This window comes from Orycteropus afer, unplaced genomic scaffold (assembly GCF_000298275.1).
Source record: "Orycteropus afer afer isolate SDZICR_OR568_19922 unplaced genomic scaffold, OryAfe1.0 scaffold00093, whole genome shotgun sequence".
Taxonomy (NCBI): Eukaryota; Metazoa; Chordata; class Mammalia; order Tubulidentata; family Orycteropodidae; genus Orycteropus; species Orycteropus afer.
Genome location: NW_006921680.1, coordinates 1,831,223 through 1,851,812, shown reverse-complemented (window position 1 = coordinate 1,851,812; position 20,590 = coordinate 1,831,223). Strand labels below are relative to the sequence as shown.

At 38.5% G+C, this 20,590-nt stretch overlaps 1 protein-coding gene across 1 annotated transcript in view; it reads left to right on the top strand.

Moving 5' to 3' along the window:
• Positions 1-16,054, top strand: part of ERAP2 (endoplasmic reticulum aminopeptidase 2) — a 61,508-nt gene extending 45,454 nt beyond the window's left edge. Inside the window, exons 16-17 of the mRNA XM_007942559.1 lie at positions 14,882-14,963; positions 15,911-16,054. Of these exons, the coding sequence (XP_007940750.1) occupies positions 14,882-14,963; positions 15,911-16,054 (226 nt within the window). The remainder of the gene's footprint in view (positions 1-14,881; positions 14,964-15,910) is intronic.
• The last annotated feature ends 4,536 nt before the right edge of the window (positions 16,055-20,590 follow it).

Genomic DNA, 20,590 nt, shown 5'->3' with positions numbered 1-20,590 from the left:
AGCCACTCCTCGGAAGGAAGATGGGGCAATCTACTTCCGTAGTGATACTGCCTCAGAAACCCAAGGAGGGGTCTCTATGAGTCAGGTCCAACTCGACAGCACATAACAACAACAACAAGGAAGAGTAACACAAATAATTAAATGTATCCTTTTCCCATAATTTCTCTTGAAAGGGATAATTTTAAGTGTGAAGACCAAGGGGAGGTGAAGCATTCTATTTTATTTTTTAATGTCTTAGACTTTATTTGAGTAAATAATATTGTGAAGAATATACAATTATTTGCCCTCCAAATGTGTATTTTCTTCCTTTTTACCAATATAGTTCAATGAAATCTATTGGTCTTAAAATTCACTAGCCCAAATTACTCTGTCCAGGTATCAGAGACAAAATTGAGAAGGTAGCAATGGGAAGCAAATTTCTTTCATTCAGCTTAGGCAATGGAGAATTGCTGGGGATAAAATGACTGAAGTTAAATCCAGTAATCAGCCCTATTCCCACCATCCCCTCCCAACTCATTCCTCAGCTCAGAAGGATCCAATGAAACTTTACACAGCACATTCAAATACATTTGCCCTGCTTTGTTAATGCAATTTTATTTTGGAGAGAAAACCTCAGGATTTTGATAGGAGCTGATCTTCAGATCCTACCTCCTATTCCCAGCTACCCTATAGAGGTGGTACAGTGAAGCCTTGGAGTAACTAAAATAAATCTGATCAGAAGAATTCCTTGCTTCCTTCCCTCCTCCAAAATTGGATTGGTTCAGGGTTTCAGCATTTAGAAGAACTAGAGCTCACGCCAGTATACTCTTGAGCCTGAAATGCCCTCAGAAAGACCAAAAAAAGATGAAATTTCATTGGACTGTATATAGGATGGGATTGCTTTCTCTCACAACAGAACAGTGATGCTCAGGAATTCCTCATCCAAATCCAAAATGTCACTTATGCCCCATATGGAAAATAGCATGAGTCAAAAAACTGTGCAATTTGCTTTGTTTATTTTAGTGCCAATTAGCATCTCTCGTGTCATTTATAACTAATTCCTTCTCTCTTTTCTTAGCAGTATAGAACTTTCAGAGTCCTCACAGACAACTTTGTGCAAGTAAAAAGTAAATTTTACATCTACATGACATTGAACAGAAACTGCTTGAATTTAAAAGTATATGTGTCCTTAAAGACCCTACTGGAACCATTGATCTGGCTATTCCCATTATTATCATTTCCCTCCTGTAATGATCAGACTTTTTCTGTAATGCTGTAGATTTCTTTTGTAACAGCTGCATTAAAGCTGACATTCTAAAGCACTTGGTTTGTGGAAGGCTGCGGTCTATACAAGGAGCCCTAACTCCTTCTGAGTTTTCACATCAGTTCAGATACCATTTGAGTTCTTTGCATTACTTTCCCAGTGCTTTCTGGCCATTAAACCAATAATGTGGTTATGCTTAGACAAAGCTGGGGCAAAGCCCAGGGAGGGGCAGTTTGCCCTCAGGAAGACTGTGGTTGAAAGTAGATTACAATTCCCAGGCAAGTCCTGTGTCTAGAGGCACATCATCGTGCATGCTTAAATAAGAGCAAAAGAGGTTTATTGAGGGATGGATATGGTGCAATAGAATCTGGAAATTGTCAAACAATATCATTAGTATCACATGCAAGTAAAATTTTGCTGAAGATAATTCAAAAATGTGTACAACAGTATACTGAGAGGGAATTTGCAGAAATGCAAGCTGGATTCAGAAGAGAATGTAGAACAAGGGATATCATTGCTGATGTCAGCTGGATCTTGACTGAAAACAAAGAATACCAGAAAGATGTTTACTTGTGTTTCATTGGCTATGCAAAAGCATTTGATGTATGGATCATAAAAAAATTATGGATAACATTGAGAAGAATGGGAATTCCAGAACACCTAAATGTGTTCATGAGGAACCTGTACATGGACTAGGAGGCTGTCATTCTAACAGAGCAAGGGAATACTGCATGCTTTAAAATCAAGAAGGGAGTGTGTCAGGGTTGTATCCTTTCACCATACTTATTCAATCTGCATGCTGAATAAATAATCCAAAAGCTAGGCTATATGAAGAAGAACATGACATCAGGATTGGAGGGAGATTTATTAACAACATGCAATATGCAGATGACTCAATCTTGCTTGCTGAAAGTGAAGATGACTGGAAGTGCTTACTAATGAAGGTTAAGGACTACAGTCTTCAATATGGATTATACCTCAACATAAAGAAAACGAAAATTCTCACAACTTGGTCTATTAGCAACATCATGATAAATGGAGAAAAGATTGAAGTCGTCAAAGATTTCATATTATTTGGATCCACAATCAACACCCATGGAAATAGCAGTCAAGAAATCAGACATTGTATTGCACTGGGAAAATCTGCTACAAATGACCTCTTTAAAGTATTGAAGAGCAAAGATGTAATTTTGAAGACAAAGATGCACCTAACGCAAGCCATGGTGTTTTCAATCGCCTCATATGCATGTGAAATCTGGACAATGAATAAGGAAGACTGAAGAAGAGTTGATGCCTTTGAGTTTTAGTGTTAGTGAAGAGTACTGAAAATACTATGGACTACCAGAAGAACAAACAAATCGGGCCTGGAAGAAGTACAGCTGGAATGTTCCTTGGAAGTGAGAATGGCCAGACTTCATCTCATATTCTTTGGTCATGTTGTCAGAAAGGACCATACCCTGGGGAAGATATCATACTTGGTAAAGTGGAGGGTCAGTGAAAAAGGCGGAGACCCTTGACAAGATGAATTGGCACAGTGGCCGCATCAATGGGCCCAAAAATAGAAAGGATTGTGAGGATGGTGCATGACCAGGCAGTGTTCGGTTCTGTTGTACATAAGGTCACTGTGAGTTAGAGTCAACTCGATGGTACCTAACAACAGCACAACAGAGATGGTCCAGACAGGGCAGATGTCCAGATACACAGAGTGAAAATGGCCACTCAACCAGTCATTGAGGAAGAAAACATTTTTGTAGAGTTGGAGGAAAAATCCAAAACCAAAAGTTGGAGGAGGAGCTAAAAATTACAAAATCATAATTGGCTGAAAGACCATCAGGGGAGTAAAAAAAAAAAAACAAATGAAAACCAAACTCACTGCTGTAGAGTTGGAGCCAACTCATAGCAACCCTTCCCTGGGTTTCCATGGTGTATGACTATGGAAGTAGATTGCCCAACCTTCCTTCCCAGGGGAGTCAAAGAAGGATATCCAAAAGCAGGATTTTAACACATAAGTGAGATTACATGATTGGTTAAGGGTACATAATTGCAAGCATGGGGCTCTTCAGTTTATTGCAGAATGGTCACAGGGCAATGACAGGACAGGTTTTTTGGGTAACCTGTTATAAAAATTACGTTGTCAGTCATGGCTGTTTCTGGGATATCATTGTAAAGATTTATCAATAATGCTGTGTATCAATGCTCTTTAGGTATAAGCTATCACATCTTGTGTCCATTTGACCATAGTCAAACAGACCCTCTGGAAACAGATTGTGATATGCTGCATCTACCAAATCTCAGAGAAAAATAATGTTTCCTTTAGGGTATATGGTCAACATCAAAATTAGATCAGCATCAAGGTTAGAGGAACTACTGTTAGAAAAGGGAGCTTTAAAATTCAGCATGGAGTCTAGACTCCTGTCAAGACTTTAAAATGGAGTTAAGGTTCCGCTTTCAGACTGCTCCTTTTACAAACACCAAGTGCCTCATATTTTAAGCTCTCATACACCAAAAAAAAAAAAAACAAAACTCACTGCTGTCAAGTCGTTTCCAACTCATGGCAACCCCTCCTTGCATTTCTGAGGTGGTATCTCTATGGAACTAGATTGCCCAATCTTCCTTCTGAGGAGTGGCTTGTGAGTTTGAACCCCAGCCTTCTGGTTAGCAGTCAAATGCCTTAGGCACTCCACCACCAGAGCTTCCTCTCATGCACCAGGGAGGACCATTTTACCCTGAGGTTTACACAACTAGGGAACTTGACTGGGTATGTCCTTAATGATTTACCAAAAACAGCAACATGCCATCAATTTAAATTAAAACTTGGGGATCCTCATACTGTCTTGTAATTACCTTGTGGCTGTGACTCGATCATATGATCAAGATTCACACCCTGACCACCACATAGCTAGATAATCAAAGCCCCAGAACCAAGCTTGTAACCCCTTTTACTGTGTAACTGTTGCCCAACCAAATGGGTCCCTGCCTGGTACGCTATAAGACCAAGAGACATATCACTCTGGACTTTGAGTAAAGAGAAAATAAATTTTATTGCAGAGCAACAAGGCAAGAAGCCAGGTGACTTGCCCAGATTTGACTCCCTAAGCAGGGGTTAAATGATAACTCTTATGGAATTCAAGAAGAGAGTTACACAAATTCATATAAATTCCAGGAATTTGGGTGTGAATTGCCTGAGGATTGGCTGAAATTTCATTCCCCTCAGTTTAAAGGGACAGTCGATTTTTATTGCAGTGTGCTTACTTGCTGGATGCGTTACACTGACTTCCTATCATCAAATGATTGGGGCTTAGGCAGAGGAGGAGATGTTGGTTCTGAGTAATTTGGTTCTGTTTTTCCCAATGTGTATGTCTGTGGGCCAAAACTCGTCTGATCTGGGTTAGGCTGATTCTAGTTTACCACTCTGGCTTTAGTTTCCTGGAACATTTGGTGTTTCCCTGAAAGATAAACTAACAAAGCGGGTAAGCAAGGGGCATGGGGGAGACTAGATAAGAAAAAACAAAAAACCACTGGGGTTGGCCTCAGCCTCAATTCCCCTTGAGTTGCACATTCCCCAATATTGGGGAATATGTGTGACAACTGCTCTAACTTCTTCCTGCTGATAAAGAACATAGTTAATGAAACAGGATTGTAGTTAGAGGGAATCGTGAGTCTCTTGGAGTCCAGGCAATTCAGGTAGCCTAAAATTTCAGGGTTGTGTGAAAACATTATTCTTGCAACTTGCGTTAATGTAGAGATGGAGTTAGTAAGACAGTTAAGTATGCAAGGGTCAAATAATAAGAGAATGAAAATAGAGAACAGAGGTACCATTAATGACAATAACCAGGACTTGTATGGGAACAGAGATGTCAGCCATTCCTACTAAATTTGGGAAGAGTTTCCTGTAGCAGAAGTTTTGGGTTTAGTCCAAGTGATGACTTGCAAGCTAGTCTGGACTTGTGAGCTGGTATTTATCCATGTTGTTGTTGTTGTTATGTGCCGTCGAGTCGGACCCAACTCATAGTGACCCCTCCTTGGGTTTCTGAAGCAGTATCACTATGGAAGTAGATTGCCCCATCTTCATTTTGAGGAGTGGCTGGTGGGTTTAAACTGCCAGCCTTCTGGTTAGCAGTCAAGTGCCTTAGGCACGACACTACCAGAGTGCCTGTATTTATCCATATACAGCAAAATTTGTTGGCCTTTGCACATACGCCTCCCTGTTTGCTATGATATAATCCAAGGCAATTTGGTTGTCTATTACTACTCCTGCTAATGAGATTAAGAGGTTTTTTGAGCCTGGATAGCTCTTTTAGTAGCATTAGAAAGCAAGTATGTTGTTTCAGTTAAGTTTTGGGTTACATCATAGAGGCAACAAGTCCTTGCCAGAGGAAAAGAATACCAAAGATATTTGTAACTTCAGAGTTTTCATGTATGGAATTAAACTTGTAAGGATTATTGGGAGTAACATTCCCATCCTTCTGCATTTGCTTCCCATTACTTTTGGGGATGGAGTTGCTAGGATTCTAGGCAGTAAGTGCTATTAAATTTTTGGGAGAACCACTAACATAGGATATATTATATGTCCCAAAGCATGGGATCTAGTTACTTTGGAGGGATCCACACACTTACAAGCTGAAGTATACAAATGTTACTGTCCATAAAGGAAGACATACCTTTTTGGGGCACAAAGGAAACTAGTATTTTCAGGGTGGGAATTATCATTTGCAACCTTCAGCCATTCAAATAGTATGGTTTTGAATAGTTGCTCAAGCTCAAGCTCACTGCCATCAAGTCAATTCTGACTCATAACAACCCCCATTGGGTTTCCAAGGCAGTAAATCTTTACAGAAGTAGATTGCTCCATCTTCCTTCCATGGAGTGACTGGTGGGTTTGAAATGCCAAGCTTCTGGTTAGCAGTCAAATGCCTTAAGCAGTGAGCCACCAGAGCTCCTTGTTCACCAAGTTGTTCCTGACAGACTAAAGATATAGCACCTCTGAGGAGGTTTGCAACTAGGTTTCAGTACTACCTTGATCAGCATTGCAGCGACAGCCCTGCCTAGTACTCCTGCAGCCCACACTTCCAAGTGTACCTGTTGTAGAATTTCTTCAGGCACCATCTTGGAGTCAGTGGCAGGTAGTTGTAGAAGGGATGCCTGCAGGTCCCATACCTGGTCAACACTAACATATGCCTGGAGTTTGTCAGCTGAGAAAGTAAATGGAGCCTTTAATTTGGTTAGTAATTATTGACCCAGGAAAATAACTGGGCACTGAGGCATGTACAAGAAACTGTGGGTTAAAACAGTACTCCCTAGTGACACTCAATGGGCTGGAGAAAATTTTTATGTGCAAGCTCCCCGAGACTCCAGTAATGTTCATTGTTTTCTTAGAGAGAGGGGCCTTAAGAACATTCAGGACCTAGTAAGGTGTCCAGAAATCTAACAAAAATTCAGCAGTCTCTTTTCTTGCTGTTATAGCTACCTGTGATTCCTCATGTTGTTGTTATGGTTAGGTGCCATTGAGTCATCCCCGACTCATAGCAACCCCATGCACAGCAAAATGAAACACCACCCAGTAACACGCCGGCTCCATGATCTTTGCTATACTTGAGCCCATTGCCACAGCCACTGTGTCAATCCATATGATCAAGGGCTTTCCCCTCTTTTATCAACTGTCTACCTTACCAAGTATGACATCCTTCTCCAGGGAATGGTCCTTTCTGATAACATGACCAAAGTAGGTGAGACGAAGTCTGGCCATTCTCACTTCCAAGGAGCATCCCAGCTGCACTTCCTTCAGGATAGATTTTTTAGTTCTTTTAGCAGTCCATGGTACTTTGAGCATTCTTTGCCAGCACCACACTCAAAAGCACCAATTCTTCTTCAGTCTTCCTTATTCATAGTCCAGCTCTCACATGCATATGAAGTTATTGAACATATCATGGCTTGTATTGGACACACCTTAGTCCTCAAGGACACATCTTTGCTCCTCAACACTTGAAAGAGGTCTTTTGCAGCTGACTTCCCCAGTGCTATAGCATGTCATCTGATGTCCTGACTGCTACTTCCATTGGTGTCAATTATAGAACCAAGAAATGTGATGTCTTTGACAACTTCAATCTTTTCTCCATTTATTGTGATGCTGCTTGTAGGTCCAGTTGTAAGGATTTTTTTCTTTATATTGAGATGTAATCCATACTGCAGATTATATTCTTCAATCTTCATCTCAAATTATCATCAAGTACTTCAAGTCATCCTCACTTTCAGCAAGCAAAGTTGTGTTGTCAAAGTATTGCAGGTTGTTAATGACTCTTCCTCCAGTCCTGATGCTACGTTCTTCTTATAGTCCAGCTTCTCAGATTATTTGCTCAACATATGGATTGAATAAGTGTGGTGAAAGGATACAATCTTGATGCACTCCCTTCTTGATTTTAAACCATGCAACCTCCCCTTGCTTTGTTCGAATGACAACCTCCTGATCTATGTATAGGTTCCTCATGAGTACAATTAAGTATTCTGGAATTCCCATTCCTCTTAATGTTATCCACAGTTTGCTATGATCCACACAATCAAATGCTTTTGCATAATCAAAAAACACAGGTAAATATCTTTCTGCTATTCTTTGCTTTGAGCCAAGATCCATCTGACATCAGCAATGATATTCCTTGTTCCACATCCTCTTCTGAATCCAGCTTGCACCTCTGGAAGCTCTCTGTCAATATACTGCTGCAACTGTTTTTGAATTATCTTCAGTAAGATTTTATTTGTGTGTGATATTAATGATATTGTTAGATAATTTCCACATTCTGTGGAATCACCTTTCTTTGGAATGGGTACAAACATGGATCTCTTCCAGTCAGTTGGCCAGTTAGCTGTCTTCCAAATCTCTTGGCATAACTAAGTAGGTGCTTTCAGTGCTGCTTCCATTTGTTAAAACATCTCAATGGGTATTCCATCAATTCCTGGATCCTTGTTCTCTCCCAATTCCTTCAGTGCGGCTTCGACTTCTTTCTTCCTTTGAAACCATTGGTTCTTGATCATATGCCACCTCCTGAAATGGAGGAAGATCGATCAGTTCTTTTTGGTACAGTGACTCTGTGTATTCCTCCCATCTTCTTTTGATGTTTCCTGCATCATTCAATATTTTGCCAATAGAATCTTTCAGTATTGCAACTCAAGGCTTAATTTTTTCCCTCAGTTCTTTCAGCTTGAGAAATGCGAAGTGTGTTCTTCCTTTTTGGTTTTCTAACTCCAGGTCTTTGCACATTTCATTATAGTATTTGGCTTTGTCTGCTCGAGCTGCTCTTTGAAATCTTCTGTTCAACTCTTTCATCTTGTCATTTCTTCCATTTGCTTTAGCTATTCTCCATTCAAGGGCAAATTTCAGAGTCTCTTCTGACACCCATTTTGGTCTTTTCTTCTTTTCTTGTCTTTTTAAACCTCTTGCTTTCTTCATGGATGATGTTCTTGATGTCATCCCACAATTCTTCAGGTTTTCTGTCATTGGTGTTCAGTGCATCAAATCTGTTCTTTAGATGGTCTCTAAATTCAGGAGGGATGTATTCAAGGTCATATTTTGGCTCTCATGGACTTTTTAAAATTGTCTTCAACTTCAAGTTGAACTTGCATATAAGCAGTTGATGGTCTATTCCACAATCAGCTCCTGGCCTTGTTTTGTCTGAAGATATTGAGCTTTTCCTTTGCCTCTTGCCACAGATGTAGTCAGTCTGATTCCTGTGTACTGCATCTGGCAAAGTCCATATGTATACTGCCGTTTGTGTTGTTGAAAAAAAGGTATTTGCAATGAATAAGTCACTGGTCTTGCAAAATTCTATCATGTGATCTCCAATGTTATTTCTGTCACCAAGGCTAAATTTTCCAACTACTGGTGATTCTTCTTTGTTTCCAATGTTTGCATTCCAGTTATCAGTGATAATTAACACATCTTGATTGAACATTTGGTCCATTTCAGACTGCAGAAGCTGATAAAAATCTTCAGTTTTCCCATCTTTGGCTTTGGTGGTTGGTGCATAAATTTGAATAACAGTAGTTTTAATCTGTCTTCCTTGTTGGCATATGGATATTATCCTATCACTGACAGCATTGTACTTCAGGACAGATCTTCAAACATCCTTTGTGATGATGAATGCCACGCCATTCCTCTTCAAATTGTCATTCCTGGCATAGTAGATCATATAGTTGTCTGATTCAAAATGGCCAAAACCAGTCCATTTCAGCTTAGTAATGCCTAGGATATCAATCTTAATACGTTCTATTTCATTTTTGACAATTTCCATTTTTCTTAGATTCATACGTCATACATTCCATGTTCCAATTATTAATGGATGTTTGCACCTGTTTCTTCACAATTTGAGTCATGCCACATCAGTAAATGGAGGTCTCAAAATCTTTATCCATATGTGTACAGTTGGTTCTACTCTGATGAAGCCACTCTTTCCCAGTTGTATTTTGAGAGCCTTCTAACCTAAGGGGCTCATGCTCCTGCACTGTTATCAGACAATGTTTCTGGTCTATTCATAAAGTTGTGCAATAATGTATCTGATCGTGTTTCTCTGCTATTCTTAAGGTTTTCTTTGGCCAGTTCTTTGAGAAGTGGATGGCCTCTTCCTTCTTCCTAGTTTGTCTCAGAGTCTAAGCTGCATTGAAACCTGTGCACCATGTGCAACCTTGCTGGCATTTGAAACACCGGTGGCACAGCCTCAAGCCTCACAGTAACATACAATACACCACAGTAGGACAAACTGACAGACAAATTCATCTTCCTTAACTATTTGAAACCTCTCTGCCCTCCCCTTGCCTGGATCCCTGCCACTGCTTGCTCTGTCATGCCCCTGTCTTTTCTTTCTTCTGCTTTCCTGCTTCTTGGGGGTGGGGCCTGGGTCCCTCCCCTTATCTGGATCCTGCCACTGCTTGCTCTGCCGTCCCCCTGGTTTTTCCTTTTCCCCACTTTCCTGCATCTTGGGGATGGGGCCTGGGTCCCTCCTTTTACTTGGATCACTGCAGCTGCCCACTCTGTGATCTCCCTGGCTTTTCCTTTCCCCCACTTTTCTGCCTCCTCATGGGAAATAGGAATTTCCCCAGTCTGCAATGAAGCCCCTGAGCCCTAACATTCTTGATCACTGTCAGTTGTGCTTAACATCTGCTGGGCCTTTTCTGGTCACATCTGAAAGGGCCATTCTGGGCACTCCCTTTTCCAATGATTGTCCTTCTAACAGTAAAGATTCAGGCTCCAACTTTGTTGGTTGGCCCCCTTGGAGGGGTAGGGCTTGGTATATTCTCCTTCTATTAATTGGGGGCCCACTGTGACTTACCTGGCAAGACTGACATCATGGCAGGCCTCCCAAGGCAGTAGCCAGCAGAGTAGTTTTTTATTTCATCTCTCTTTGCTTCTACTACTCCTCCCCCTGGTCTCAATTATTATAAACCTTAAAAGCAATCTCTACAAGTTGAGAAGTGTTCATGCCCAACCCACATTCCAATTCTGGAGTTTGCACTGTATGTCAAGGGATCTCTGGCTCATAAAAGCCAAATGAATAATGTGGTAATTCTGAGAGGCATCTGGATCTGTGTCAGAGTACTGGCAATAAAAGCCTGATACACCTGTTCTAGGAACATGGAAGGATTTTCCTTGGAAGCTTGATGTACCTCCTGACCTTTTTGGACATTAATCTACTTTGGGGCCCTTTCTGTAATTCTGCAATAATGCACTCTTTCGTATGATTTCGTATAGCCTGATCTCCTGGATCATTTGGATCCATCCTGAATCTGTCCCCAGCACAGCCTGATCTCCAGGGCCCCTGACAGGATTCTGTGGCTAGAAGTTATGTAGCTTCCCACCCTCTTGTTTAACCTTTTCTAACACCATACACCTCTCCTCAAGAGTTAATAATGTGGTTAGTCGTATATTAATATCAGCCCAGTTTGGATATTGAACTGCAAAAATACAGGTTATCAATGTCTCCATCCATTTAGGATATTCCCTCTAAGTGGGTATAGTGTTTTTCCAACTTAATAAATCAACTGTTGTGAATAGAACATGGGTCCAAATGAAACCCTGAGGATTTCCTTAATGATCAAGTCCAGCTGGGATCTGCCTCAAAGGATATTGCCCTTGCCAGAATGGACTTGGCCACTGACCAAATTTCATGGCACTACAGGCATTTGTTGAGGAGATTACTCCCTGGGCAGCACCCAGAATTTCAGTAGGCAATGGGAGGTAGAGAACAACTGGAGTCTTAGGAGGGTCCAGAGCTATAGTCTCACAAGGAACAGCCTGTGGGGTTGTGGGTAGAGGTCCTGCGACTCTGGAGGGTAGGGTGGAGGCCCTAACAGGGGAGAAAAGGGACTAAGGTATGGGTCTTCTGAATATTGGTAGACTTCCTGAAAGTCAGGTTTATCTGTAGGCTGTACAACCATTAACTTGCACTGTTACTGCAAATTCTTAGTTTGGAACAAAGACATAAAAGTATGAACATATGGGATTTTATCCCACTCTTCCTCTTTCTTACAGAATACATCCAACTGTGAAATAATATCATAATTTAAACTCCCATTCTGTAGCCACTTTTCACATGGTCCAAGTTGATATTATGGACAGGCAGTGTTACAAAAGAAAGCCATTTTCTTCTTCTTTACAGGCTCGTAGCTGAAATGAGCCCAGTTCTCCAGAATGCAGCTGAAAGGGCTGCATTCTGGCACTGAGCTCTGATATCTCATTTCCACACACACACATCTCACATTCAGTCCTACTTAAAACTCTCTTTGCACCAGCAACACTCACACACAGAAAACAAACCAGAACCAGACCAGATTGGAGTACAAATGTCTTAAGAAAAATCAGAGTACAAAAGTCTTTAAGCTGTAGAAGTGATCTTGGCTAAGCCTTAACCTCCCAGATAGCTTCCTTTCATGTGTTCAAAGAATATAATTTGTAATCGCCCAGAAGACATCTTCTTACTGGGCTAGTTTCTCTTTCTCAGAAATGAAAGCATCTCAGACTGAGGGTACTGTGGATGGGGCTCGACACTTTAGTACATACCTCTGGACAAAACAGAGTAAATGGGTGTGCACCAAGGTCCATTCAATGATCACCGCCGCTGTCCAAGGGCCCCCAAGCTCAGAGCAGAGGACCATTTAGAATATTCCCTCTAAGGGGGCATGTCACTTAGAGGGGACCCAGTAGTCCTTGTTGGGTGCAATATTGTTGCCAGAGAAAATGAGTCCCTGCTTGCTGTGCTGTAATGCCAAGAGACACATTGCACCAGACTCTGAGGAAAGAGAAAATAGTTTTATTGCAAAGCAACAACACAAGGAGCCAGGGGACTTGCCCAGATCTGACTCCCTGAGCAGGGTTTAAGTTACAACATTTATGGGGTTCAAGAAGAGGGAGTTATACATATTCATATAAATTCCAGGAATTTGCATATGAAATGGCTTGGGATTGGCTGAAATTTCATTCCCCTCAGTTTAAATGAACAGTTAATTTTTAAAGTAGTGCACTTGCATGCTGGATGAGTTATACTGACTTCCTGTCATCAACTGATTGGGGCTTAGGCAGAGGAGGAGATGTTGATTCTGAGTAATTTGGTTCTGTTTTTCCCAATGTGCATGTCCACAGGCCAAAACTAATCTGATCTGGTTTAGGCTGATTCTAATTTCTACTCTGGCCTTAGTTTCCTGGAACATTTGATATTTCCCTGCAAAATAGGCTAACAAAGTGGTTAAGCAAGGGGCATGGAGGAGGCTAGATAAGAAAAAACAGAAACCCACTAGGGTGGTTAAAACATTTGTCTCAGCTTCACAATTATCTACGTATCTCAATCATGGTGCTTTCTCCACTTCTGTCATCCCACCTGTGAGAGTAATGGATTGACCTGACACCAATCATGATCTTGTGAGGATTTCTTTTGTTCTCTATTGTATGTATGAAACCATAGTTGTGACTCACAGAATCCATCAGCCTCTGTACTGGTTGACAGTTTCCTTCATCTGGAATAACTATGTTTGTTTTTTCTTTGTCTTGTTTAAGACTTAATAAAAGGATCTCAATAGAATATGTTTGAATCTCCTAGCACGCTGAAAATTATGCTTCTGTCCACATGTGTAGGAACCTAGAGATGGAGTCATTTGCTGACCTGTATCTGTGCTGTGCTCACTCTCAGCATGAGTCCCTTGTGACCTGTGGTAATTCGCTTTATAAAAAAAACAGTGTGAAATAAATGGATACAAAATAAATCTAGGAAAAACCTGAAAAGAGTTTAAAATTCTTACAGAAACCAGATTTACTGGACCCATTGATACTGGGAGAATCCCCAAAATCTATTCCCCTGGGATAATTTGTAAGCCTTGAACCAAAACTAGTCTATGAAGTCATCTTTAAACTAAGCAACAGTTTAGCACAAGTAGTAAAGAATGTTTGCCTTTAGCAGTGTGGGCTTTTAAGTAATGATTTGTATGAGATCAAATTGACTCTAAAATACAGAGGAAAAGTTTAGAGGACAGAGATTCTAAGTCAATGATGATGAAACAGTGTGGGTAGAGATAGTGAGAATAATGACACAATGCAAAGGATGTAACCAATTGGACTGAATATGTGGAAAATGTTGAATGGATGTATGTTTTGTTATGTATATTTTCACCCAAAATAAACAAACAAGCAAAAAACAAGGTGAGGGATGCAGTTGGCGCCTTGAATAAGAGTTCAATCAAGTAACATTGCCCTGATAAACAATACTTCAACACATTGGTGTCCAAATGGGATGCAGAAGGTGCAAGACAATACATTAAGTGAAAGAAGAAAACATTACCCTATATGCTATTTCTTACCTATGTGTTATAAATTATCTATTATAAATTTACGTATGTTGTTGTTGTTGTTATGTGCTGTCAAGTTGGACCCGACTCATAACGACCGCTCCTTGGGTTTCCAAGGCGGTATCACTACAGAAGTAGATTGTCTAACCTTCCTTCCGAAAAATTTATGTATAGATTTTTATAAATAAAAATCATATATAATTTTTATATAAACTAAATATATTATTCATATTATTTCTTGTCCTGTGCCTTAAAAATGTTTGTACCTACAACATATTAGTGATATATGATACAATTTTTATGTAAAAATCTGTATACTGAGAAATTCTTTCCAAAAACATCTTTACTAATAGAGGTGCATAATCTAAAAAATGTAAATAAAACAGTGCTTTAAACAACTAAATAAGCTGACAATATGTCCCCAAAAAATCTTTATCTACATCTTTATTTTATTATCAAATTTAATAAATGTCATAGCTTTGTGATTGTACTGGATAAATATGTGTTGTTGTAATAGTACCAAAAAAAAAAAAAAAACAAAACTCACTGCCATCAAGTTGATTTCAACTCGTAGCGACCTCTCCTTGGGTTTCCAAGGCATATCACTACAGAAGTAGATTGCCCAATCTTCCTTCCGAGGAGTGGCTGGTGGGTTTGAACCGCCAGCCTTCTGGTTAGCAGTCAAGTGACTTAGGCACTATGCTACCAGAGCTCCTATAGTATTATATATTTAAAATAATATAATATAATATAATACAATAGAATATAATAAGCATACAGCCAGTATTTCTTAAATCTGTGGGACTCTTTTATTTCCAGATTTGACTTGGGTTCATTTGTCATGAGGATGATTATCTCTGGTACAACATCTCACTTTTCTTCCAAGGATGAGTTGCAAGAGGTTTGTGACATTCTGTTGGTAATTATTTAAAAATAAAATTTCAAATTGTAGAATTGAAAGTAAATTTAGGTGAGATAAGTTTGAAGTTCTTGTTTTATTAAAGGAAAGAAAAAAGTGGCTTGTTTAGGGAGCTCTGGTGGCATAGTGCCTAAGGCATTTGACTGCTAACCAGAGGCCTGGCGTTTCAAACCCACCAGCCACTCTTTGGAAGGAAGGTTGGTCTATCTACTTACATGGAGATATCACCTTGGAAACCCAAGGAGGAGTTGCTATGAGTCAAATTGATTCATCAGCAGTGAGTTTGGTTTTTGGTTTTTGTCTAATGTCACATAGCAAGTAAATGGCAGGAATAAGACTAGAACCTGACTGTTCAAATGCATGTGTTTATAGCATTCAAAATAAAAGTACACTTTAGTGATAATAAATAGTCTTTTTATATTATTTCATTCATATGGTAACCTGAAGTAAGAGTGATTACATTGAAATTTGGAACTATGTTTACAAGCCTTTTTTTTTTTTTTTTTAACATTTTTTTTCAGTGTTTCCAATACTCCCCATTTAAAAAAAAAAAAAAAAAAAAGCATTCTACTATTTTACATCTTCTTTCCATAATAAACCTCTAATTCATTTATCCTTTAAACAAAGTAAGAATTCCAGGACTCAGATCCCAGCTTACCACTTACTCTATGACTTGGGTAAAACACTTCACTTTCTGCCCACAGTGTGCTCACTTGTAAAATATTAATTCATAATTCCTGCCTTACTTTGTTGTTTCAAGATAAAGTGAGATCGTAATTATGAAAAAAAAGAGGAAGAAAAAAACTTCAGAGACCATCAGAGAAATGTTTGCACCTATGTGTATATAATTTCCAAGCTGTTTTGAAACCCTTTGGAAGATAAAGTGTTTTATGAAGCATGCCAGTAATTCCTTTTTCTATATTTTTCAGGTGAAGCTGTTCTTTGAATCCCTTAAGGCCCAGGGATCACACCTGGATATTTTTCAAATTGTTCTGGAAACCATAACCAATAATATTAAGTGGCTGGAGAAGAATCTTAACACTCTGAGGAGCTGGCTACTAGTTAATATTTAAATGATCAGTAGAGAGTAGATCAAGCAGGCTAAAGAGAATGAATAATGCCAGCAAAGCTCAAGTCAGAGTTCTGGATATTTTGTCTAACCAGTAAGATGTCTGAAGAAATCAGCCAGTACAGCTGCCGACTCTCAGCTATTGCCTCCAGCAGCAGATGTATGATGCTATGATGATTTAAAAGTAAACTTCCTAAATAATGAGTATATGTGGATATACACATTCAAAGTTCAGCCTCCACACAGGCCTTCTACATTGCTTCATATTATGCCATTATTTTGCTTCTTTTATATATATAAAAAAGAATATACATTGCTTAGTATTTTTAAGTTTATCCAACTAGTTTTACTTCTAGCAAAATATAGCCAGGCCATAAAATGTGTTTCATATGTATCCTTCCAGCTCATCACTTTCTCCAATCTTCATCTCTGCCTAAAATAAATAATTAAATACTTAAGTTTTACTATTAATGGTTATAAATTATGAAAACTAAAAAACAGAAAGCCAGAAACTTTGTCACCAAATTTCAGATTACTTGAAACTACATATCAGAGTTTATCAAGAAAGCCAGGAGGGGACTTTTAGCTTGAGCAGCACATTCATGAAGATGCTAAAGGCGTTAGCATTTGGCGTTATCTCCAAAACGAAGTTGAATTTGCAGTCACAGAGGTATAGGAGAGAAAGAAGGTACTCACCATAAAACTTGAACCCACACACAATTAGCATTTTTAATAAATCTTTTGAAAGTTGCAAAAGTAGATTGCATTGTATATTTTGAGTTAAATCATGGTTTACCATACATATTTTTAATCTATTACTGTATGTTGTAATCCCATCTTGGATCTCTTCATATTCTAATATTCAAGGAATATCTTGATCTTTGAAATGGCCTGTGGGATACTTTTCTTAATTTTTTGAAAAGTACTTTGGAACAAATAAAGACACACTACCTGTGTAGTAGTAAACTTAACAAATGTATTATTGCACATTTGCACATACGGATCAATATGAAAGTTTAAGTTCAGTTTTAGACAGATAAAAGATTTGAATCAATATATAGGTAACTAACTTATTCAGGTTGTTAAGGGAAACTGGGAATGTTGAGATATGTGTGGAAGGGTGTTATACATTTTGGGGAGATATCATGAAAGTCAGTTATAGCTTCCAAGGACCTTTCTCTGCTGTCACAATCAGAAACAGGATACAATTTAGATGGACCAGGGGTGTGACCTAATTCACATTTTAAGTTTGTTTTCAAATCATATTTTGGAATCATCACAGCATCTTTGACTCTAGATTTGACCTGGTCAGGCACCTATCTTGGTCTTTATAACATCTAAGTGATATCCCTCTGTAAGTATATGTACTTTAAAACTTTAGCATAAAGAAATGGAAAGGGTAAATAATACTTTTTCCCCCACCCGGGTAATGTGTAAATTAAGGAATAAAATGAGTATGAATTTTGGTGAGTTGCGTCAACAATGTTTCCATAAATACGCCAGGTTATTTCTTTTATATAGTATTTCATCTACCATAAAATTTCAAGTTTTTAATTTTCTTCCTTATTTAAATACAGTATTTATTTACTTTTGTAATTTTTAGGATTCTTAAGAATTGAGTGTAGAAGATAGCAATTTCATTGTTTAGAAAATGAGAATGAATATGCTAAAATGTTTTGATTGATAGTTTTTTAAGAAATAAATTTATTATACTTACTAATGTGGTGTTTCGAAAGCTTTATGGTGGATGCCAGACTACCAACACCAGGTTTGAGGACTGGTGAGAATAACAACTCAAAGTTAGCTAAAGTTAGTTTTACTTTCTTTTACCACAAATGAACAAACACCTTATGAAAAAAATTATACACGAGATCATGAATATATGATGGGATGAGTAAACACAACTTCACAGTGCCTTCCTTGTTCCTCATAGAGGCCCGCTGAGACTTTTATGGTCTCAGCAGCCCACATAGAATGAGAAATCTTCCACATCAGTGAAGACCAGAACCAATGACTTGCTACCTTTTGGCTTTGAGTGAGCACTTCAGTCCTCAAGAATCCAATTTACTACCATAACAGGAACTTTTTGCCCTACCTCATGTACATCTGCATTTCATTTCTTGCTGTGCCCTTTGGGACTATTAGAAGTTCCAAAGAAGCAAGCCTGGCCAGGAACTACTACAATGTATCCTGATTTTCTGAGGGAAGTTTCTGAGTGGTTTTGCTTGTTTGCTTAATTACATCTCAACCTATAAGGAGGCCCTCCAAATAGTTTTGGAAGTGTTTTCTACCTGAACACTATTGTCTAGCACAAGACTGTTTAAATGGCCTTATTCTCACCCTAAAACTTAACTTATAATTAATATTGACCTCTCTTCCATTTAACAGGTTGTAGTGAAAAGGCCACAAACCAGTTTAAAATTAAAAACAAAGAGTTTTTAAAAACAGGGAAACACACATTCAGGAAGCCCTTGACAAAGTGCTCCAAGGAGCTACAGAATTACAGAAGTTGATAAAGGCAAAAACTGCAAGTAAGGAAGTACAACTGGGATATTTCTGATTGGTTAACATTCACAAAGTTGCAGCTGGCGGGATGTTGGTTGACAACTCTTGCAGGCTTTTACCTCCTTTGCAAAGAAGGGGCTTCTGGTGACAGGACATGGCTGACAAATTTCCTGGAACATTTTAAATTACAGTTATTCCTAAACACAGAGTGCTGGAAAAAGGGGTCAGAAGATATCTCCTTAGGGATGATATAAGGGTTTAGCTTAGCCACTAAAGTCTCATGTTTAACACCATGTTTAACACTTGTACATGTTAAATAATCTCTTCTTAACTTCAGCCATTTTTAACCACAAATTTGAAATAAACAGAGCAAGGTGGGCACAAATGTATTTATTTATTTATTTTTGTAGATGCTTTGTGTCTAGGTCAAAGGCTCAGTGGAAAATTTTTAAAGAAATGACTGTATTGTTTGACAGAAAAATACAAAATGGAGTCACTTAGGATAAGGCAGAATTTGGCATAGACCTTAGGTAGAAGTTTCAGTCATATAAAAAGCCTTAGTTTTGAAGGGCTCTTTCTAATATCCCATTTTGATCAAGTATTTCTCTGGAAATTTGATGATCACATATAGAAGTACTTCCTTCTGCATGGACTTTGTTTATCTAGAGTTGAGATGGTTACTCTGCTATTTGTAGGGCCTCTTCTTTGGGGTGAGCTGCTCTCATGTCCTCCACAAAGGAGTAACCCATTTCCCACAAGGGTTTCTTTGTGTAGCATTATAAATGGCAGCTTTTTATTTGCAAGTTTTTAAGACTAAGCAAACGGTAGCTCAGCACCATTTCACTATGTTTCTTCACCATGACATTGTTTAAATACCCTGCTTTAGTCATCTTGTCATTATGGAGATGTGAATACAGTTAAGGTTGAAGAGGAAGGAACAAATTGATAGACTAGACACCTTTAACTAAGGTGTGGGGTCAAATTCCTTTGAGTAAATATTTCATTACAATAATAAACAATAAAGCCACTGATTTCTAGTTTGAGTTGTAGAGCACAGCCAAGAGCTAATATGTTTTGGAAATAATTTAAAATATCAGAGAAAAGTTATCTTGTTCAGGGATGCAGAGCCATTTGGTTAGGCAAAAGAAAATGACAGTAAAAAGGAGAATAACTAGTCTAATTTTCACAATAAAGTTGACTTAAAATTTGATGCTGTGGGGTAACCAACTGAAAATACAAAACCAGTTATTAGAGCTGCTAATATTTACTTAGAAGCAACAACAGGTGTCAGTTAAGGTACAGACTAACTTTATAATGTACTAAAATCAGTTATCAAAATAATAGCTGGGATAAAATAATTTCAGGGAAAAAAATAAAATGACAAAGCAAAGGATAATGTTAAAATAATACACCAAGGCAATTATAAAAAGAACAGCTATTAGTATGATGTAAATTGGAAAAAAAATATGATTATTTGCATGAGAACAAATAATAGTAAAACTTATTTAAGTAAAGTTCAGCTTGGTTAAGAGCCATGTGTTATACAAGCCTGGTTCTGAGATCTTGGGAAAAGCTTTCCACTCCAGATGTTGTCGTTACTGATTTTCAAGTCATTGGATTGGAGTTTTAGTCCTCTCATGGGTTGGACAGTATAGACAAGGGCCACAGTTTTATTTTGCTTTGCTTTGAGATGAACTAAGTGTGGTTCCTTCTAGTGAGTTTTTTAAGGAGTCTTTCCATTTATGTCTTCTTTAATACACATATTCTCCTGAAAACAGTGTTAGGCAGATGTAGGGATTCTAATTTTTGGTTATTAAAGGCTTCTTTCACCTGTGAAAAATAATATTTTAAAGTGGAGTTAAGTGTGGCAAATGCAGCATTTTATATTAAGAAATAATGAAAAAGATTTTAAAGTATAACATTAGTTAAGGAAGTGCAATGCAGTGAATTGCTTAATATGGTCCTTCTAGCCATGTTGTTGTTGTTATGTATCATGGAGTCAGACCCGACTCATAGCGACCCCTCCTTAGGTTTC